This window comes from Arctopsyche grandis, chromosome 11 (assembly GCF_051622035.1).
Source record: "Arctopsyche grandis isolate Sample6627 chromosome 11, ASM5162203v2, whole genome shotgun sequence".
In the NCBI taxonomy this organism is placed as follows: Eukaryota; Metazoa; Arthropoda; class Insecta; order Trichoptera; family Hydropsychidae; genus Arctopsyche; species Arctopsyche grandis.
Genome location: NC_135365.1, coordinates 4998015 through 5018760, shown reverse-complemented (window position 1 = coordinate 5018760; position 20746 = coordinate 4998015). Strand labels below are relative to the sequence as shown.

The 20746-nt window shown below is 30.7% G+C and overlaps 2 protein-coding genes across 3 annotated transcripts in view; both read right to left on the bottom strand.

Moving 5' to 3' along the window:
* The window catches only part of Nmdar2 (glutamate ionotropic receptor NMDA type subunit 2), a 251063-nt gene that overhangs the window by 122032 nt on the left and 108285 nt on the right, over positions 1-20746 (bottom strand). For both annotated transcript variants that reach the window (XM_077441568.1, XM_077441565.1), the window contains exon 4: positions 19379-19616. In XM_077441568.1, coding sequence (XP_077297694.1) covers positions 19379-19616 — 238 coding nt within the window. The remainder of the gene's footprint in view (positions 1-19378; positions 19617-20746) is intronic.
* LOC143919204 (uncharacterized) overlaps positions 1-20746 on the bottom strand; it is a 740296-nt gene that overhangs the window by 618337 nt on the left and 101213 nt on the right. The gene's annotated exons all lie outside the window — the stretch shown is intronic.

Sequence of the window (20746 nt, the reverse complement as noted above, 5' to 3'; positions counted from 1 at the left end):
ATTAAAATATCCTACAACATATCGAAGTATATTTAACATACATATATAGAAGACAAATAAAGAAAGGTCAAATTCAATACAACGTCTCTTTGAAAGCAAGTTTGTTTTGTAAGTTTTCGTCTTGTATTATTATAATGAGACATTTTATTTATAATACATATGTATATATTTAGATACTTTCACAAACTGAAAGTTTTCGATTCCGAACATACGGAGTCTATACAGATTGTGACGTTTGTACCTTTAGTTCAGTACCAAACATTTTCAGTTATCCTGTAAAATTCGTTGAACATTATGGAAAGTTTCTCCGAGAGAATGGATCTTGTTCCAGAAAATCAACTGTTTCAGAAATAGAATACGTGATTATATTTCACAAAAACCGCACACAATTTAATGAATTTTCGAAATAAAAATGCATATGAAACATAAAGTTTGCGTTCAACGAATACGTCATATTTGCAGCATTTCGAGTTGAAATGGTTTACCTTTACGTTTAAAAAACAATGAGTACAAACACGCGTTTCAATGGATTTTTCCTCGGTTTTCATTTTTATTCGCATTAAAAAAAACTACACATTTTCTATGGTTGAATTACCATACGATGCTTATTATGAAATCCTTTAATGTTTTTTTATCATACAGGTAAATTAATAAACTGACTAGTAGACGCAATAAACCGTATGGCAAGTCAATCAATATTGATTTTTACATAGATATATGTATACCAGGAAAGCTTGACAGGAAGACCCCAATGCGCCTTCCTGGACAATTAATTACAAACAATGCAGCATTTTATTATTACATATGTAAATCACTGTATTTCCAGAAGCTGAAGAACACGAAAAAACAATTAATTAATTAATTAATTACAGAATTAATCCATTAAGACATCTATGGATTTGTACATAATTTTTACAAATTGTACACATCGTTGATGTATAATACACTAGATCCGCCCTCACGTCTTATACTGATCTCCCTTTTGGCGCATGCAAAATACATGGCGCATGCACAGTTTCTCTTAGTAGGTTTTTTTTCCCAACTTCCCCGCTAGTTAAACCCCCCGCACCCCTCAGTTAGTGAAGACAAGATCTCCGACCAAAATCACACGTCAGGGCCCATCTATGTGTACTATACATCAATAGTACACACACTAAATACAGAAGATTTGTGACAACAGGAAAGTTGATTTTTTGCCAATTTTGAGGAACCGCTTCAACGATGATCAGATAAAATTGGCAAACTCTGATAAGAAACGATTGATTTGGAGTCACAAATACCTCCAAATCTAACCAGCAGTATGGCGGATCGAACACACTGATCATTTGATGCTTAACATACACGCTACCATTAAGCCACACTGCTGGCTAATATGTGATATCATACTAATAAAAAATTATTATCATACTTTCAAATGCATACATATGTATGTATATTCACACATAACAGTGATAAAGTGCATTCAGTAAAAAGCAAATCCATGAATTTAAACACATTTAATTTATCGTATAATAAAAACATACATTACTGCAGCGGTTTCCAAACTGGGAGGCGCGGACTATTGCCAGGGGAGGCGCCAAAACTTTTTAATAAAAAAATGATTTTCATACCATAATATCTACAAATAAATAAAACTTCATATCGTAGCTTAACAGTAAAAATTCAATGCATGAATGCTAATTTTTATTTTTCTTTCATTTTTATATATACATTTAATTCCTATAAAAAATTATCCGGAGAAGAAGATTTAAAAAATTGCGCCTTTGCAAACGCTCTGTTTTAGCTAAAGATGCCCATTTAATTGCATATGTTCGATATGTCGCGGATAATAATATATTAGAAGATATATTATTTTGCAAACACATACGTGGGAAGACCACATCCATTGAAATTTTTAATATAATAGACAGTTTTGTTGAAGAAAACGACTTAAAGTGAAATAATTGCGTTGTGAACGACATAAAATAATAATTGGACTGTGTACCGACGGAGCTCACTCAATGTCCGGACACAAAGCAGGTCTTAAAGCATTGATCAAAAAGAAAGCACCACATGCTATCTGGACACACTGTATGATTCTCAGAGCAGCTCTATTGTCAAAAAATATGAGCGAAGAACTGAACAGCATTTTTACAAAAGTTATAAAAATTATAAACTACATTAAGAATAGTCCTTTGAGAGCAAAGCTGTTTGCAAAGCTGTGTGCTGATATGGAAGCCAATTAGACCTCACTTTTGTATTATTGTGAAGTTCGCTGGCTATCTCGTGCAAAAATGATTCTAAAGGGTGTTTGAACTCAAAGAAGAAATAGCAACCTTTTTCGAAGAAAACCATCATGAAGAGGCACATTTGTGGACGAACGATAATTTTATTGTTAAACTTGCCTATTTGGTTGAAATTTTTGGAAAATTGAGCGGTTTAAATAATTCAATGCAGGGATCACAAATACGCCCACTTGTTCAAAAAGACAAAGAAAAGCTTTCATTAAAAAATTAAAGTTATGGAAATCAAATTTACAAAAGAATGGGTTGGATAGGTTTTCACTTTCCAAAGATTTCTGGGCCACAGCCAATATTGAAGCAAGTAAAAATATTTTTACCGACCACTTGGATGTTTTAGTGCTGCATTTTTCCAATTATTTCAAAGACCTTGATTTCTCAAAGTTTTTGTGGATACAGAATCCATTTAACTACAATGAAGAAGACGAATTCAAGCTGACAACCATCGAAAAATAAAAATTGATAGAATTATCATGCGATAGCTCACTAAAACAAAAGTTTCAAAATGAAACCGTAATTAAATTTTGGATGAATCTTAGTGGAGAGTATGAATCTTTGTATTGCAAAGAAATGCAAGTGCTGCTACCGTTCGTAACGTCTTATTTATGCGAAACGGGCTTTTCGGCACTAGCTGCAATGAAAACCAAATATCGAGCCAGGTTAATAGTCGAAAAGGAGTTACGAGTGGCACTCTCCATATTGCCCCCAAGATTTGATAAACTTTGTGCCAATAAACAACAACATCCTTCGCATTCAATTTTGATGTGTTAGATGTAGTTTAATTAGTAATTTAATATAATAATAAATATATGTACGTGTTCGTATAAATTATAGCAAAACCTTTTTATTATTCTGTCTATTGTAGAGTTCAGTATTTTATTTTTAAATAAAGGTTTATTATTTAAAACGTGTCTATATTATTATATCTATTAAAAAATAAAAGGTAGGGAGGCGCGGAAAAAAAATTTTTTTTTAGGGAGGCGTAGTAGCATAAAGTTTGGAAACCGCTGCATTACTGTATTAATAACAATACTCCAAATCACTCGCATGTTTACAATTTAATTATCCTCATAGTTTATATACTAGAGGAAAACCGATGGCCTGTCGAAGTTTGATTTCCATTGCGTTTATTTTAAATTGAATTTTTGCTCAAACGAGAATCGTGTCTGGTGTGCGACTTACACGAACTTTCTATAGAGGGTCGTGTTGACCCCTCGTGATTGATGAACCGTGAGTGAAAGCCTTTCATGCTTGATGAACATAATTTGATTGCCGTCGGGTTCCCACCTTCAATCATCAATCGACTACTAGTTTGTGAGACGAAGAAGCTTTTGAAGTGCTCGGGTGTCAAGTCAAGTAAGAACAAGTCCGAAACGAAGATGAAAATGGTCGACGACGGAATTTTCACTCAAAGCATACATATCACATTCATATTTAACCGTATAAGCCTTTCATATCATATACATATGTATATGCGTGGACTAGTGGTAATAATATTATGCTTTCAAGCACAGTGCTCACGGTTCGATACCCATTAGTGCTGTTGGCCAGAACTTGGTTTTTGACTCCGGATCGATCGTTTCCTATCAGAGTATGTCAATTTTTCTGATTTTAATTAAAACGTTTCCTGTAAATTATCGTCTTCTTTCCAATCTCTCTTGTAAATCGCAAGTTATACAGCATCTTGAGGTTTGCCAATTTATATAATAAAAATGCTGCAAAAATGTCTCCATAGATGACACTGTGGATGATGTTTGTATGAATTCGCATTGTATTAATTGCTTGTATTACATTTATTTATTTATTTTATTGTAAACAGACCATTGTGGCACAACAGAAATTCCTAAAGCGCCACAATGGTCAAAAAATATAACCAAAAAAAAACAAAATAACAATTAAACATAAATTAATAAATAACGAAAAAAATATACTCATCAATTATACATAAAAAAAATACATTTGAACATAAAAATAAATACATCCATACATAAACATAAAAATTGCATTTAATAATAACAGATAAAGTAAAAATATCAAATAAAAAATAAAGCATAAGGAATGCCTTGCACCTACAGCCAGTTTCGATAAATATGTAAGAAACAACTACAAATACAAAACATCCCTGTAAGGCCCAAATGGAAGAGAGTTAATCAAAATTTCACTCATAAATCACAATCAATCATGAAAACAATGATGAGCGCAGACTACCAGATAAATGGGTTAGAGTAATTTCCGACAATTTACGCTCACTAAGGTGGAAAATATCACATTCATATTACATATATTAGTACAATCATTGCTTATGAGCAGTCTGTAAATTTTCAATTGAAATAACAATAAAATAAAATAAAAACAATATATAAAAAGACATGCGGCAAGGAAATTGAACATGCATATTTCAAAATGTAACACTAATACAAAAACGCTTTCATATTTTCCAAATATGTATATGAAATAAATCATACATTGCAAGCAAGGATATTTCCCGTAAATCATTTTTAAAAGTATTCAATAATCTTTTTTTTTTAATAAATATCCTAGATATGTAAATAAAATTCTTATTGATTCATAAAAGGGGGGATTTATGTAAAATTTTGAGCACAGGCAAGTCTTTCCTACTACTTTTTTGTGGCTACAGATCCTACCAAAGACAATTCTGTAGACATACATAGTTTTGGAGTAAAGTTAATAAGCTCTCAGTGACCGAAAAGTAGTGCGATTAGATCAGATTTCAGACGAGTTTTAACAGCTATGTAAAAGTGATAGCTTCAATAGTTGGGACACGAGTTTTACAAATATGTTCTATTTTATTTACAAACTTTATTTAATCTATTAATTTCATATGATATGCGAGTCAAAAAGTGACTTTACCACTTTTTTATGAGTTGCAAAGAGATGGCAGAAAGATACGTGTGTATAGCTACCTGTCATCGCTCCGATGTAACACGAGATTCTGTTGTAATTTTTTATGAGTTCGTTAATGATTAAACTCCTCTAGCTTTATTTCAGTGACATAAAGCTTACTTCAATGTTAAATAACCCCCCGTATATTGTTGAAACATCAAAGCGATCTAAAAAGTGGAAGTGGTTCAAAATCAGATCACAACTTTTTGACGGACAATATCACTGAATTAACAGCATGAAGCGAATAAAAAGCCTGTTATAAATTTTGTTAGTATATATAAATACATTTGATACATTTAATATGTTTTTCAATAATAATAATAATGTGTGATCAATATTTATTCGAAGTACTTAAAAGACAGTAACGAAATTATGTAAGATTACCAGATATGTAGGTAATATTGTATTGTAAAATAAACCTTAACTCTTGACAGATCACTTACTAGTTGACAGAAAAAATGGTAGTAACTTGTTTACAGGCCTAAATGTGAGTTTTTTACTTTTTAAACGTAATTATCCTTTTAACTTACTATCCCTTATAGTACGCAAGTTTTTATCTGTGTGAGTAATGCTTTGAATTATTACATACATATAGTAATTGAAAGCATCACGTTGAAAAGTAAATGAGATTACCCAAGACCAAACTACTTTAGTGAGCAAAAGTACCAGTTGTGATACGATATCCTTGCAATTTCGAAAGCGAATAGAGAAAAGGTCATTTTATCGCCATTTGAATAAAACGTCCGCATTTTTGTAAGGATCATACTGGTGAAAGCTTGATATTAGTATTTCTGGTGGATTTCAAAGAGGTCATAGAGGATTTCGAGCACGACTTTCGAACGTCGTATTGTCGCGAAGACCACGATGCAACAAATCCGGACAAATCTTTTGATTCTGTTGACGTTCATCCGAAACAAAAAGTTTCCTGAAAATAAAAATAAAGGAAAGACTAAGACGTACATACGTATATATTTAACGACCCCGTCAAAGCACAAAAGCTAGCCTTGGAGTAAAAAAAAAAATACCGAGAAAAGAGCGTTCAAGAGCTGAATATAAAAAGGTTTGATATGTGACGCACGCGTAAAACCCAACGCGGAAAAAAAAGTTCAAAAGAAAAGCTTCTGTGCGGAACTTGCGTCAGAATTGAATTCAGATGAAAATTAGAGGAAAACACGCAAATTTTTATAGCACGTCTCGCGCATATTACAATGAACATACATATTTATATACATAAATACACTACATTTTATAATATTTAATTCATATTACAATCAATTTACATATTAAATAATCGCATTTTAATAGATTGTCTTTTCAAAGACAATCTATATATACATATATGTTTATCAGTTTATCGATGTATTAAAATTCTTACAAACAAATTTAAATTAATGTTAAAAAATTTTAAAAAATGACTTATTGCCAGATTACAGAGCGATTAATAAAAATATTTTATTTAGCATACTTGGCGGAAAAGCCGCTAGACCCATTGGGCTTAACTTATACATTAATAACAAAAGAAATAAAATATTCAAGATAAAAATAATAAAAATTAGAAAATTAATGAAAATACAAAGAAATAAAACAAAAATAAGTAAAATGATAACTAAAAAAACCTATTTGGTAATAAAAACCTTATTACAAAGAAGAATATTAAAAATCCTTTTGAGTTTAAGAATGATATCTAGTTTTTTATTAAAAGTATTAACTACATTCTTGGGAAGAGTATTTCAAACTTCAACCACTCTGTTTGAAAAGAAGGAATCTTTATCAATTTGTCCATTTTTCCTTTAGGAGTCTGAGAGAGTGACCTGTCCATTGTAAGAAAGTAATTTAAGTTCGAAAGGTGTTTTAGTTATTCTCCTTTGTTTCAATACATTTATATGACATATTTTTCAAAATGACGATTCTATATAATAAAAGAGTATTCTAATATAAGCCTGATAAAAGTTTCATAATTTTTTGCTATATACATACAAACATAAATATACTATATATAAAAATTAGCATTTTGACCATCCAGAATTTCCAATTAACATTAAAACCTTATTAAAATCCTAAATGAATTAATTAATTAAAGAGTTCTCATACATAAATATCCTGGCGATTATTCTGCAATGCAATTTTACGATTTTTATCGGGGTTTATATATGTAGAACTATTGAATTTGAGTAACAAAAAGTCCTATTTTAAAACCGTAGGTCTTGAAGTTCCTCTATACTTCAGACGAAACCCGGAAGTGCCCAGATATTCCGAAAAGTTCTGGATAATGTTTACCTACATATATAAAAATAGTTGTTTACATTTTTATATATTTATTCATACAAAAACACATTTGATTCACATAATATATCTGGGTAGACTAACTTAGACCAGTTTTCGATTGGAATCGAAAGACTGAAATGCAAAAATGCTCAGAAATTTGTCTGCTATGAAATTGCATATGTAGTTTCTAACAAATATGTACTTGCCAAATTTTCTAACGATAAGTTTTGAAAAGCCTTTGAAGGTTTTCTTTTTCCAACTTTAAGCCATCCAAATATCAACAACCGAATCCTAGACGTCATGTCAAGTATTGACTAAATATTATTTATATAAATATCGAGCATTTATGCTTACGAGACTTACACATGTCAGTGACCCACTTTCAATCTTTTTGCAATATGATATACGTTTATAATTGGTTTCTTGTTGTTTATCCCATCGAGATTTTTATTCAATCTTTTCCATACATCGCACATGACAAAATTGGAATCTCTTCCAAGTACCGACGACACAATGAAATTTTATATTCGATATTTGCAGGCCGCTCGTTTGTAGCTCGTTTCAAAGGCATTTATTTCAAAGGCGGCGTACACAACATGGATAGGTGAAAAGAGTATGAGGCAATAATCAAGGGAAGCTGGTGAAGAGAGCAATGTAAATAGAGAGACGCGTGTATAAATCGGAATCTTGTTAGTACAAAATGGAGATAATTGCGTTTGCACAACGCAAAAACGTCAACGCAGAGTTAAGTTTCACACGTAATGCGAAACGACCGGTATTAAATTATATTTACTCGGTGCCTCCGTCTTATTTTTCGCCGTGTAATAAATTTCTTTAATAAGTCATTAATGGTGCATAAATTTATTTTGTATGGTGTGAAAGTTTAGACGAGGCTACTTGTCACCATCGAAAATTCAAAGTCCAAATTTATATAATTTATATATGTATGTATTATACATGGACGAGAAACTGCTCCACTAGAATTGGTTTAAAAATACAAATCAATCATTTTATTATTTCGTGGAGTTTCAAGCGATATTTTAAATTTCAAAAAATCTTGTATACGTACATATTTAAAATTAAAATTATTATACTTCTCACAACGTTTATATTCTTTGTGGTTTTGCAATAAGATTAAAATTTGTACATGTTACATTTTGACTGAAAACTTGCATACAACAAAAATGATCACAAAACTTCATCTATTGTTACTACGTAAATAGATAAAGTAATAAAAAAACTTAATAAGAAAAAAAGTATTTTAAAAACATACCTCTTCTATAATTTGTATATAAAATTATTATTTTGAATAAAAACACCAATAATTTTTTTAATATCGCCATCTATGTTTAAAACTAACAAACAAACGTCAACCGTAAACGTCAAATAGAATGTCGGCGGGCAAATTACAAACGCGTCTTACACGATATATTTGCACCATCGTAATGGCGGAGGCTCCATTTACTTAAATTGATGACCAAAATGAGCAATATGGCAAAGTATGAAAACGATCGGATAAGAGATAAAAATGACCACTAACACGAAAGCCAAGTGAAACGTAAAGGAGGTATTGTAAAAATACACAGACGTTTTTTAAGGCATAAACAGATTAAAACATTGTCAATGATAGATGCTGAATACAAATCAGTTAAAATCTCGATGTTGAATTTTCTCACGATAACTTAATTTTGTTTATTAATATGTATGTACAATTTTAAATAAAATACAAATTTTAAATAAAATATTAATTTTTTCCTGTATTTATTTGCTCAATTACTTCGTTTGATTTGGTCATTAAATAGATCACCAGTCAGTTATATTAGCGAACACAAGAAGCTCGACTATTTTCCATTTTAAAAAAACAATAAGCGTTCTACTGACAGCTCATTCTTATCTATATATGTACATATATAGTACACTATTATCACAAAGTTTTCCTTAAAGTAACTGCCCTTTTATTGAAAAATACCGACTATTTAATTTGGTGCCTTAAAATTTTAGTGAGAATTTTAATACGATCTTGAAATGATATCGCAAATAAAACAAATATTTATACAACCTATGGTAATTTTTCCCTAAATATGATATGAGTAAAAGTAGCAGTACGTATAACATTGCCTTATTATTTTTCTATATACAATGAAGAAATCATATTTAATATACATATAATTTAAATAGGTGTCCCGAAAAAACCGCGCAGCGACAAATTCGCGCAAACCAAAATAGCGCGGTGACAAAATCTTGTAATAAAATAAATACAAAAATAAGAATAACAAATATTTAAAACAGGTATAATGAAAGATCGAAAGATTTCTATCGAAAAGAAAAGTTCGATAGAACACAGTAATGATAAAATAATATATATCTTATACATATATAGTATATACATATCTATGTACATCCTGTCTGTTGATTTTTAAATTAATTAACAAATAAATAAAAAAAATAAAATAAACTACTTCTACCAATTTTGAAAGTGTACTTTTGAATTTGTGCTGATCCTTCGATATTATTTTAAATTATATTCTTGTTATTCAAGTTTCAATAACTTCTGAATAAATTCAAAAGTGCACTTTAAAAATTAATAAACGATTCTTATTTTATCATTACTGTATTCTATTTGACTTTTCTTATACATTAGACCTGTTTAAAATATTCATATTCTTTGTTTTTGTATTTATTTTCTTGCTTACATTTGCTTAGGACATATCATTATATGTAATATGTCTATTCTTGTTATTCCAGTTTCAATAATTTGTGAATAAATTCAAAAGTGTACTTTCAATATTCACAAGCGATTCTTATTTTATCATTACTGTATTATATTTGATTTTTCTAATACAGTAGACCCGTTTAAAATATTCATATTGTTTGTTATTGTATTTATTTTCGTGCTCACATTTGTTTACAACATATAATTATTTGTAATATGTCAATTTTTGTTATTCAAGTTTCAATAATTTGTGAATAAATTCAAAAATATACTTTCAATATTAATAAACGATTCTTGTTTTATCATTGCTGTGTTCTATAGGATTTTTCTTATACATTAGACCTGATTTCAATATTTGTATTACTTGTCAAGCTATTTTGGCTTACGCGACGGCGTAAGCTATTTTGGCGACGGCGCCACTAAAATATAATTTAATCCTGAATATATGTACATATATTATATTTCGTCTCGATTTGCACCCATAGTACAACATAACTAATTCAAGCGCTTGAATTTGAAAACACGCTAGATCTCAAAAATACGTTCATATAAATATAAAAAAGGTACATACATATTTATATCACGCATCGGAATCACTCGCGAAATCTTTTTCCTCCCACAGACATTTTCCTCGCGATTTTTCCATCCAATTTGAATTTCAATACGCGGCCCGACGCTGATTGCGAAATATCGTGGACGAGTTGCGAAAATGATTGTCTAATTTCGTTCGGCAAACATTCGGCACGTCGGAATTGAGGTCCTTTGTAGCCGGAAAAGTCCGGTCGCACCCTCACCGGAAACCGGACTCGCTTCCGGTGCGCATGGCAAAGCTCGGACCAGCACTTGCGACCCTGCGATTATGCGAGCCGAAAGTCACCCCTAACGACAATGCGAAAATGTGACCTTCGAAACAAATTAAAACACCCTTGTAATTAAATGAGGCACATGCTTCAAAGTGTATGAAAATTTTCACCCTTTTCGCCCTCTTTCCCTTCCATTCCCATTTCCAAATTATCGACTTTCCCGCTTCTGGGTAAATTGTTTAATGTACAACATATAGAACACTTGATGAATAACCAGGCATTGCTCGGGCGTGTTAAAGTTTGTTTACACAGAACATCCTGGTGCCAGGTTTGTAATATATTTATAATATTATCAAATTTTCACAACGGAAAAACACAACTGCTCGGCATCGCCCGGTGTTTTTGTATAGAAGTCCTTCGATATATGAGCCGTTATAAAACCATACTAACACACTTGTGAAGACTCTCGGTGTTTACAACAAAATGTCTATACCCTTCAGATATAAGCACAGATTACCTAAACACAATCAGCTTAAGGTCATTGACTTTAGAGAGTTTTTAATTAATATTATGTATTAAATGTATTATGAGCATTTATAAGAATTGTAAATAGGTTTTTGAGCTATTTTCCTATTATTATAATATACATTAGAATAATATAATACTTTGATTACTAACAAAATTAGATTAAAATTGTAAAATAGAAAATGATCAGTAGATCAGTAGCTATTAAAATAGATATAAGATGTATTGTGAAAATAATTTCGTAATAATAAAAAAGCATTTAAAAATCAAAAATCAAACTTGGTACAAATGGTAATATTGGATTTTAAAGTATATTAAAGTTATATTAGTGATGTAAATATCGCAATATATCTTCGCGTGTCTTCGAAAGGATGTCTCCATGTGCATATATTGTTTGATTTTTGATGTTTAACATTGTTGTTAATTGATACTTGGGATTGTGAATTTTAATTATATTATATTTTTTTCTAATAACTTACTTAATTTATTTCTTATTAGCTTAATTTTAATCCAATTATTATTATTAGTTTATTGTTGTTATAACTATAATATATGTAGGTTATTAATAGGTTTTTGAGCTCTTTTATTCTATTATGCTGTACATTAACATTAGAATAATATAATACTGTTGCGTAGGGGTGGGTGGAGGATCCAAGTAAAAGGCCAACAGTCGTATCACAGCATTTATTGATGATTAGGGAGATACACGCACTGGCAGTGCTAAGTCCAGAATGACATGATATCCCCTACGTACCGCCTTATAAAGGGTCGATCTCTCAGGACGTCTAATCTGTTTACCTGTTGTATAGTCACGTATTCGGATATGTATTTCCACGACATTGGGTCTCCCCGTACCGATTCTGAGAAAAGCCTAATTATTTAGTAATAATAAAAATAATTTAAAAATCAAAATCAAATGAGCCGTTATATTTAAGTGGTGAAAATTCCATATCCAAACATTAAATATTATACATATAATATTTAGCATTTAACAATATTTAAAAATTAGTGTTGTGCCCGTTGATTTCAACGGGTGGTTTCAGAATGGAATTAATACACGATTAAAGTTATATGTAATATATAAATATAATGTAAGGTTACTTATAAGCGGGCGTATTAATGCACCGTTCACCCACGTCAATATGACGAATGAATGTGTGTGTGTGTCTTTGTGGATGTGTGCATGTCTATATGATTTTGCGCAGCGCATCTGACACTGACGTCACCCGTCCCAAGTCAGTTGCTCAATATCAGGAGCACATATCAGATGTTCCACACCCCCCTCACTACCTCGCTACCCCGCTCCCCGTTTCCCTGCGTCTAATCAACACGATGGGTCGTCACGCTATATCCCTATCCACTTTCAATAGTGATTCTACCATTAACCTTTCTATCTCTAATACAGATACTTCTTCTTGTAACTTATCTACTTTTCATTTTGACTTATCTACTGTACTCAGTCACATCAACTCTCTCAATGTTAATCTTGGTGCGGGTTGTGATGGTTTGCCTTCTTTTTTCCTTGTTAAATGTGCTGTCCCATTATCTCTTCCCATAACAATCCTTTTCAATCTTTCTATGTCTAACGGTAAATTTCCTGACTATTGGAAATTATCTTACATCACCCCTATTTTTAAAAAAGGTGATAAGAATCTTATTGAGAATTACCGTCCTATATCTAAACTATCTGTCATTAGTAAAATCTTTGAAAAAATTATCTATAATTTCCTTTTCTCCAATTTCAAAAACTACATTATACCTGAACAACATGGTTTTTTTAAGGGGAGATCGGTAGAGACTAACCTGCTTAATTTCACTAGTACTCTCACATCTTATATGGACAAACGAATCCAAATAGACGTCGTTTATACGGATTTCTCTAAAGCTTTTGATAAAATCAATCACAACCTTTTACTCAATAAACTTTGGTCCCTCGGAATCCGAGGAAATTTATTTCGTTGGATCTCTTCGTATATACTAAATCGTCACCAAATCATAATTCTCAATGGTTTTAGATCATCACTTAGACATATTCCTTCCGGAGTCCCACAAGGGTCGCATTTAGGTCCCTTATTCTTTTTACTCTATATTAATGATATCTCATACATCTTCAAACATTCCTTTATACTTCTTTACGCTGATGATTTAAAAATTTACAAACCTATATACACCATAGACGATTGTCATAAGATACAAGAAGATCTAGATAGATTCTCTATATATTGTTTAAATAATGATCTTTTTATTAATCTGGAAAAATGCTCTATTTTAAATTTCACTAGAAATAAGTCAATTATTACTAATCAATATCAATTAAATCATTCAATCCTTAACACGTCATCTTCTATTAAGGATCTTGGTGTAATACTCAATAATAAACTAGATTTCTCTGAACATATTTCTTTTATTACCAACAAAGCATTTAAATCTCTTGGATTCCTACTCCGCTCAACAAAACCCTTTAATGATCCTTATGTACTAAAATTACTTTATTTTTCCTTTGTAAGGTCTCACCTTGAATTTGCCTCAATTATCTGGTCACCTTTTTATTTATCCCATATTAATTGTATTGAGAAAGTTCAACTTAAATTTATTAAATCCTTACGCTACCTTTTTCCTACCTATACCCATTCTACTGTTTCCGACATTTTAAAAATCCTTTCTTTTAACAATCTTTCTGTCAGGCGACGACATTCTGATGCTATATTCTTCTTTAAGCTCATAAATGGTTTTCTTGATTGTTCTGATTTACTGAATAAGGTTAATTTCAGAATCCCAGTTCGATACTCTAGACGCGTTGCACTCTTTTCACTTGATCCTTTCAATACTAATTCCCAAAAATATTTTTATCTGCAGCGCGTTTATCGTATGTTTAACGGAGAGCTGAATGAGGTTGATCTGTTTGGTATTTCCCTACATCAATTCAGGTCTAACATCAAGAGAATCTTGACCGATTGATTCATTTTTTCTCCTATTCTATTTTTCCAATATTTCCATTATTTTTATACTTTAGTTTAGTTATGTAATGTGCTATTTAATCATATTATAGCTTTCATTCTTTTCCTTTTCATTTGTTTATTTTGTATTTACCTTTTTCATTTGTTTTTTATATTTGTAAATTTCAATTTCTTCTTATATTCTATCTTATAACCTTTTCCAAATATTTTAATACTATAGTTTAATTATGCAATGTACTACATATTTTGTCATGCCTTTATTCTTTACTTTTTAATTTGTTTTCCTTATATTTATCTTTTTCATTTTTGTAAAAATCTATTATTGGACTCGGATGTTACATATATTATTTATTTACTTTTTGTTTTTTTTTATACCTATCTCTGTACATCCTGTCTGTTGATTTTTCAATTAATAAAATAAAAAAAAAAATAAAAAAATAACGTGGTATTCTAAAATTTGTTTTTTTGAAATCTTCATACTTTTCCACGAGTCCGCAACATTCATACCCAGAAACATCGCGTCCCTTTTTCTATATATTATACCGAATTAAGATAAATGGTAACAAATTTCAATTAAGTCAAAGGGAAATAGTATTTTTATAACTGAAAATTGGACTCCCGCCACTTTAAAATATAACGGCTCACATGTACAATACTTTCCTAGTTGCCTGAAAATAATTTCCAATAAATTCCGACTCAAACTTCGAATTTTTAAATGTGAAAAAACATCGCCCTACTTCGGCAACATTATACACGAGATTCTAAGAAAAGTTTCCCAGTGAAAAAAACAGCGAAGAAAAAACCAACTTTGATAAAACACCGCGTCCCTTTTTCCAAGTATCTCAACCCATTGTTGCTTCAAACGTAACGAATCATTTATTTTCTTTCTATCGAGTGCGACAAAAACAAATACGCGAAAAAAAACGAGATAATAAAAAGGAGATATAACAAACAGTACCTTAATATTTATGCATTATTTTTTTTTTTTGCTTCTTTTACTACTTCGCACCGCGTAACAAAAGACCGAAACGTTTCAGGCTATCGGGTTCAGTTCTCTTTTTGTCTAAAAATATCCCAGCCACTGTGTATAAAGGGGTTCTTGTTTCACGAGACGCGATTATAATAAAAGATTCCGATCGGGATAAAATTATAATAAATTCTAGTTCAGAGAGAAAGCGTTATCTTACTCTGCGATTACGAAATATTCACATTTAATTTAGGTTAACATACGGTTAACATGGTCATTATAAATGAGTAGGTATATTCAATATAATTAATGTAAAAGTAGGTCTTCAGGATAAAACGAACACATATTTTATTCCCTTGTAAATATTTCATTATACTATATGACACAACATCCTGCAAATATCCCATGTAAAGAAACTAAATTCTTATAAAGATGAGAATTTACAAAAGTATTTATCTACGGACAACCTCCGGCAATTTGTATTATGATTATTTTTGTCAAATACTTTATTTTTCAGTGGTGTTTGGCGACAATAAATAACTGTTATGTACCAGTCCCTTTCTGAGTACTAACACTCATAAATTGGAATGTTCACACGTTCATACGTGTGAATAACAAAAAGAATGTTGGACAACTATAAGACTTTATAAGCAGTACTCTCATTCGGGTCAAAAGAGCAAATAGTAATCGATCAAAATATAAGATCAAGGCAATACATCAATTCAATCAGCACAGTCAGTATATCTAGTTCAATCATTGCGAGCGAAAGCTCTTAATTAATAATTACATGCGTCTCTCTAGTTCATCGTTACAATATTATGTTCAAGATTAATATTATGTTCGAATATAAATACATACACGTCATACTTAAAAGTTACTGTTAGAAGTATTATATAAAGATTCAGTAATAAACAAATCCCTTTTATTTCTTATAAACTTGTGATAGGACTTATATTTTTATTTCATTGTAGGAATTATGATGAAATAAAAATAAAGAAATATTTACTGAATCGCCAACGTAACAAAACATATGTATGTAAATAAAATATTATTATACATACATGTGTGCTACATATAAGCTGTAATATTTGAAAGTCCAATTTCAATTTCCAAAAACTTAAGTTTGACTTAATTCACAAATTTTCATCACTTCTTTTAATTTAATATATCAAGAATCTTGGAAAAGCACAATAAACGTATTACACGCCACCAGTATTTTTAAATATTTTTAAACGCAAAACATTATATTTAATGTTTTGCGAGATATTTATTGAAATTATGAAAAGTGGACTTATGCCACTTTCAATCATTAAAACGGCTCATATGTTGTAAAATGTAAACGTATGGTTGAAAGCATCAGATTTAATGTAAATTCATTAAATATAAAATGCTATGTGTTGTATGAAAAAGTAAAGTTAAACCGGAAGAATCTCTAGGGTTGTCTTTTACATGGAGACTTGATTCATGGAGACAGTTTCAACCACCATTAATTGCCTTTCAAAAGATATAAATTTTATATGTTGTGTTGAGGCTAAGCTGATTTGTTTCAGTATTATGTATTACTAAAAAAAAGATAATGTCTTTCGTAAGGTAAGGACATAAAATGGACATTTGTTTAGTTAGAAAAGATAATTAAAAGTGTATTAACAGCTATAAAAGATGATTTTTAATGCTTAAAAATGGTTTTTAATCATATAAAAAATGTGACCTTCAACTTTACAAAAACAGGAACTATTAATTTAATAAAATCAAGATTCGACTCTCATTGGAGAATCGTAAATATCATTTTTAGTCCAAAACAAACACCCAACGACAGACAAACGACAAGTGAATAAGCTTCAATAAGCCCGCAAAGTAAATAGCCGACAAATTTTCTCATACTATACAATAAAAGCATCAAAAATAGGATTAATTGATTTTCCATAAAAGCAATTGTTCAAATTACAACTGATAAATATTTCAAGATAGAACAGTCTCTGATCTACCGGCAGCCGGTTATTTATATTATTTAAGCACACCTGAAACATTAATGAAGTGCGAACGTCAAAGGTACACCTCGCACCCTTGCCAGTTTCTTCTTCACCATTATTCGCAGTACATAAACATAATTCACTTAGAGTTTAATTTACCCCAGCCTCCCTTCGCCCTACATACATATTTTCGACAAAGTCCCACGAGCTCGGAAAAATCAGGAAGGGGGCGGGGGGTGAAAAATTTCATATACGAATAAACGTATAATGCGATTTCGAGTTGATTTTGCGTTTAACGCAGAATTGACCTTTAAATTAACCGCAAACAAGTGTCCCGCAGATTCGACGATGGAAACCGCACACGGACCCGAACATACAAACGAGGGTAAACAAGGTACATGCAGGGGATGGGTCTTTTTGTTTGATTACGCGTATATCTTGCGTGGACGTACGCAAATATTTTCCGAAAGAATTGATCAAATTAAAAGAGCAACGCATTCTACATACGTGTGTTGGGACGAGCTGTGGATATAAAATATACAGCAATATATTTTTATTAAAAAATGTACACACATACATAGCAGCTATAATTAAAGTTTAATTAACCAAATACATGTATACAATGAGCGGTTATATTTGAAATTGACGTAAAGCCACTCTTTTCTTTTTCGAGAAATATTTCGCAAAGCATTAAATATAATGTTTTTTGTTTTACAATATTTAAAAATACAGATGGCTTGTAATACGTTAATTCTCCTTTGCCGAGAATCCGGACATATTGAATTAAAATAATTGATAACAATTTATGAATCAAGTCAAACAGAAATAGTGTTTTTGGAACTGAAAATAAGATTTTCGCCACTTTTAAATATAACGGCTCATATAAGGCTATGTACATATGTAACACATTCATATCTTTTGATCAAATTTTATACGTAAGCTCGACATGAAAAGCTAATTTGCTCAAAATCCCACTGCAGTGGATATTATTAACTTTGTCAAGAAATGCAATCTCTTTGATTTTCAAAACTCGATTTGAAAATCTCATATGTTGGTTATTTTTGTGTAAAATGGCAGAATAAAATGTAATTATGACTCATCCTATGTCTGACTTCAAATTGAGTTGGAACATATCCAATTAAAATAAGTCATTTACAATATCATTATCTATCACATAAAAATAATACTTAGAAAACGCAATGACCGTAATTAAATAAACTTTCAATTGTTTCAATGATTTTTACAACAAAATGAATATTCAATCAACTTATTATTCACTGGATTGAAGATGACATATATTGGTTGTTGAAATAATATATATTTAATAAAGAAAAATTGACAAGCAGTATATACTAGCTTTGATTAAAAGCTTGGTGTTTTTTTCATTTACATTACTTACTGCTTTCACCTTCATGATGAAAAAGCTCTTTTAATTTAGAAATAAAGTGAAAAAAAATATGTAAGAGATAATATCAAATAATAAACATGTACAATAAATTATATAAATAAATGATTCTGTATAAAATGCAGCCGTAGTACTTTCATTTCCGCAAGAGATCTTATATTAGTAATCCAATATCTTCTCGTATTACAACTCGCAATTCCGGCACGGAAAAACCGCTCCATCGGAAAATATGAAAAAATTTTAATCGAAAGCAAACACGAGAGAGCATTTCGAACTCAATCCAAGTCCAGAATAGAGTGCACTCGGAAAACTAACACGTGTAAGTGCACGTTCACACTGTATATATGTACATAGATATACTAGGACATATGTATATGGCCATTTCTACATAAAACAGTACGATACGATAAAAAGAAAGGCATATCAACGATAGAGCTCCACACAAATCACACAGGGTGATACTAAAGCGATTGGTCTCATAAATATTCATACGATTGAAGGCAACCACTCGGAAAATTGCCGGACCCCAATTCAATTATCGGAAAATCGCAATCGGTCGGAGGTTTAATGAAAATTTAAACGTCACTCACCCAACATGCCGACGGGAAACTGATTCGGCGTCTGCAGATTTTCTATGACACTCTGCGTAACTACCCATATGTAGTTTTCACCGGTGATGTGCAAATCTCTGGCAGCTGCCAAAATGTGCATCGCCTCCTCTCTGGTCGCATACAATAGCATAACTCGAGATTCGCTGCTGACCAGCTCCACTAGGTCTGCTGCTTTGGTTACCAGCACTGAGTTAAGGATTGTGAACTTGAAACGGTCCTGGAACAATTCAAAAGTGATTTATATACATATGTATATAACATAAAATAAAAGATATATTGATAATGATATAATATGTATGAGCTGCAATTCTGATATAACAGTGAAAAATCCTTAAGTAGGTCAAACGTATTTTTACGTTTAAGCATAGCAGGAAAATCCACTTCAGTTGTAGTAATTTGAATTTTAATATTTTCATTACATAAAAGAGATATTTAAAAAAAAAATAGTGGAACAGGATTTGCACATTCCAACGTGCTGTCGATTCACATAGATAAATTAAACAATTACCATATTTAAAATGGGGATTTTCCCGACTTAATAACACCCTGCCACAGATTTACATTGCAAAATTTTCATTTTATTTCTCTAGAATAGGTTTTGAATAGGTTTTCATTTTATTTCTCTAGAAGTTTGATTTAAAATTTCAAACAAAGTAGATTTTACTGCGCATATTCCGAATTTTAATCACCGAATTTTGTATGTAAAAGAAAAGAAAAGACTTTATAGCCTCAAAATATGACTTAACATTAATTAAAATTTCTATTTAAAAAATAAAACTTAATACAGGAGCATTTTAAAAGGGCGAAAAATTAAATGGCCAGTATTTTAATCAATTTCGGTAATTATTTTAATCAGTTTTCGGCCAGTATTTTATTATAAAATAGTCAGTATTATATTATTAAATGTCATTATAAACAAAAAATGGACAATATAGAAATCTCACGTACCTTTGCCATAACAAATAGTAATGCCTGTTGGATAGAATTGTCTATCAAGTCATAGCAATCTTAGGTTTATACCAATCAAAAAGTAATACTGGCCATTTGTCAAAATAAAACTAACCATTTAACATAAAAACTGACCATTTATGTTTAAATATTGTCCATTTAATATAAAATAAATAATCAACTTTTATTATTTATACTGAACAATGGATACTGGCCGATTAATATAAATACTAGCCATTTAATTTAAAGACTAACCTTTCATATTAAATAAAAATAGAGTAAAATACTCAGCAGTAAAATACTCAGCAGTAAAATACAAGGCTTTTAAAAGGAAATATGAAATGTGGGTCCTAAAAAGAAAACTTAAACTAAATCAATTTGCACTCTCATACCAAAAAA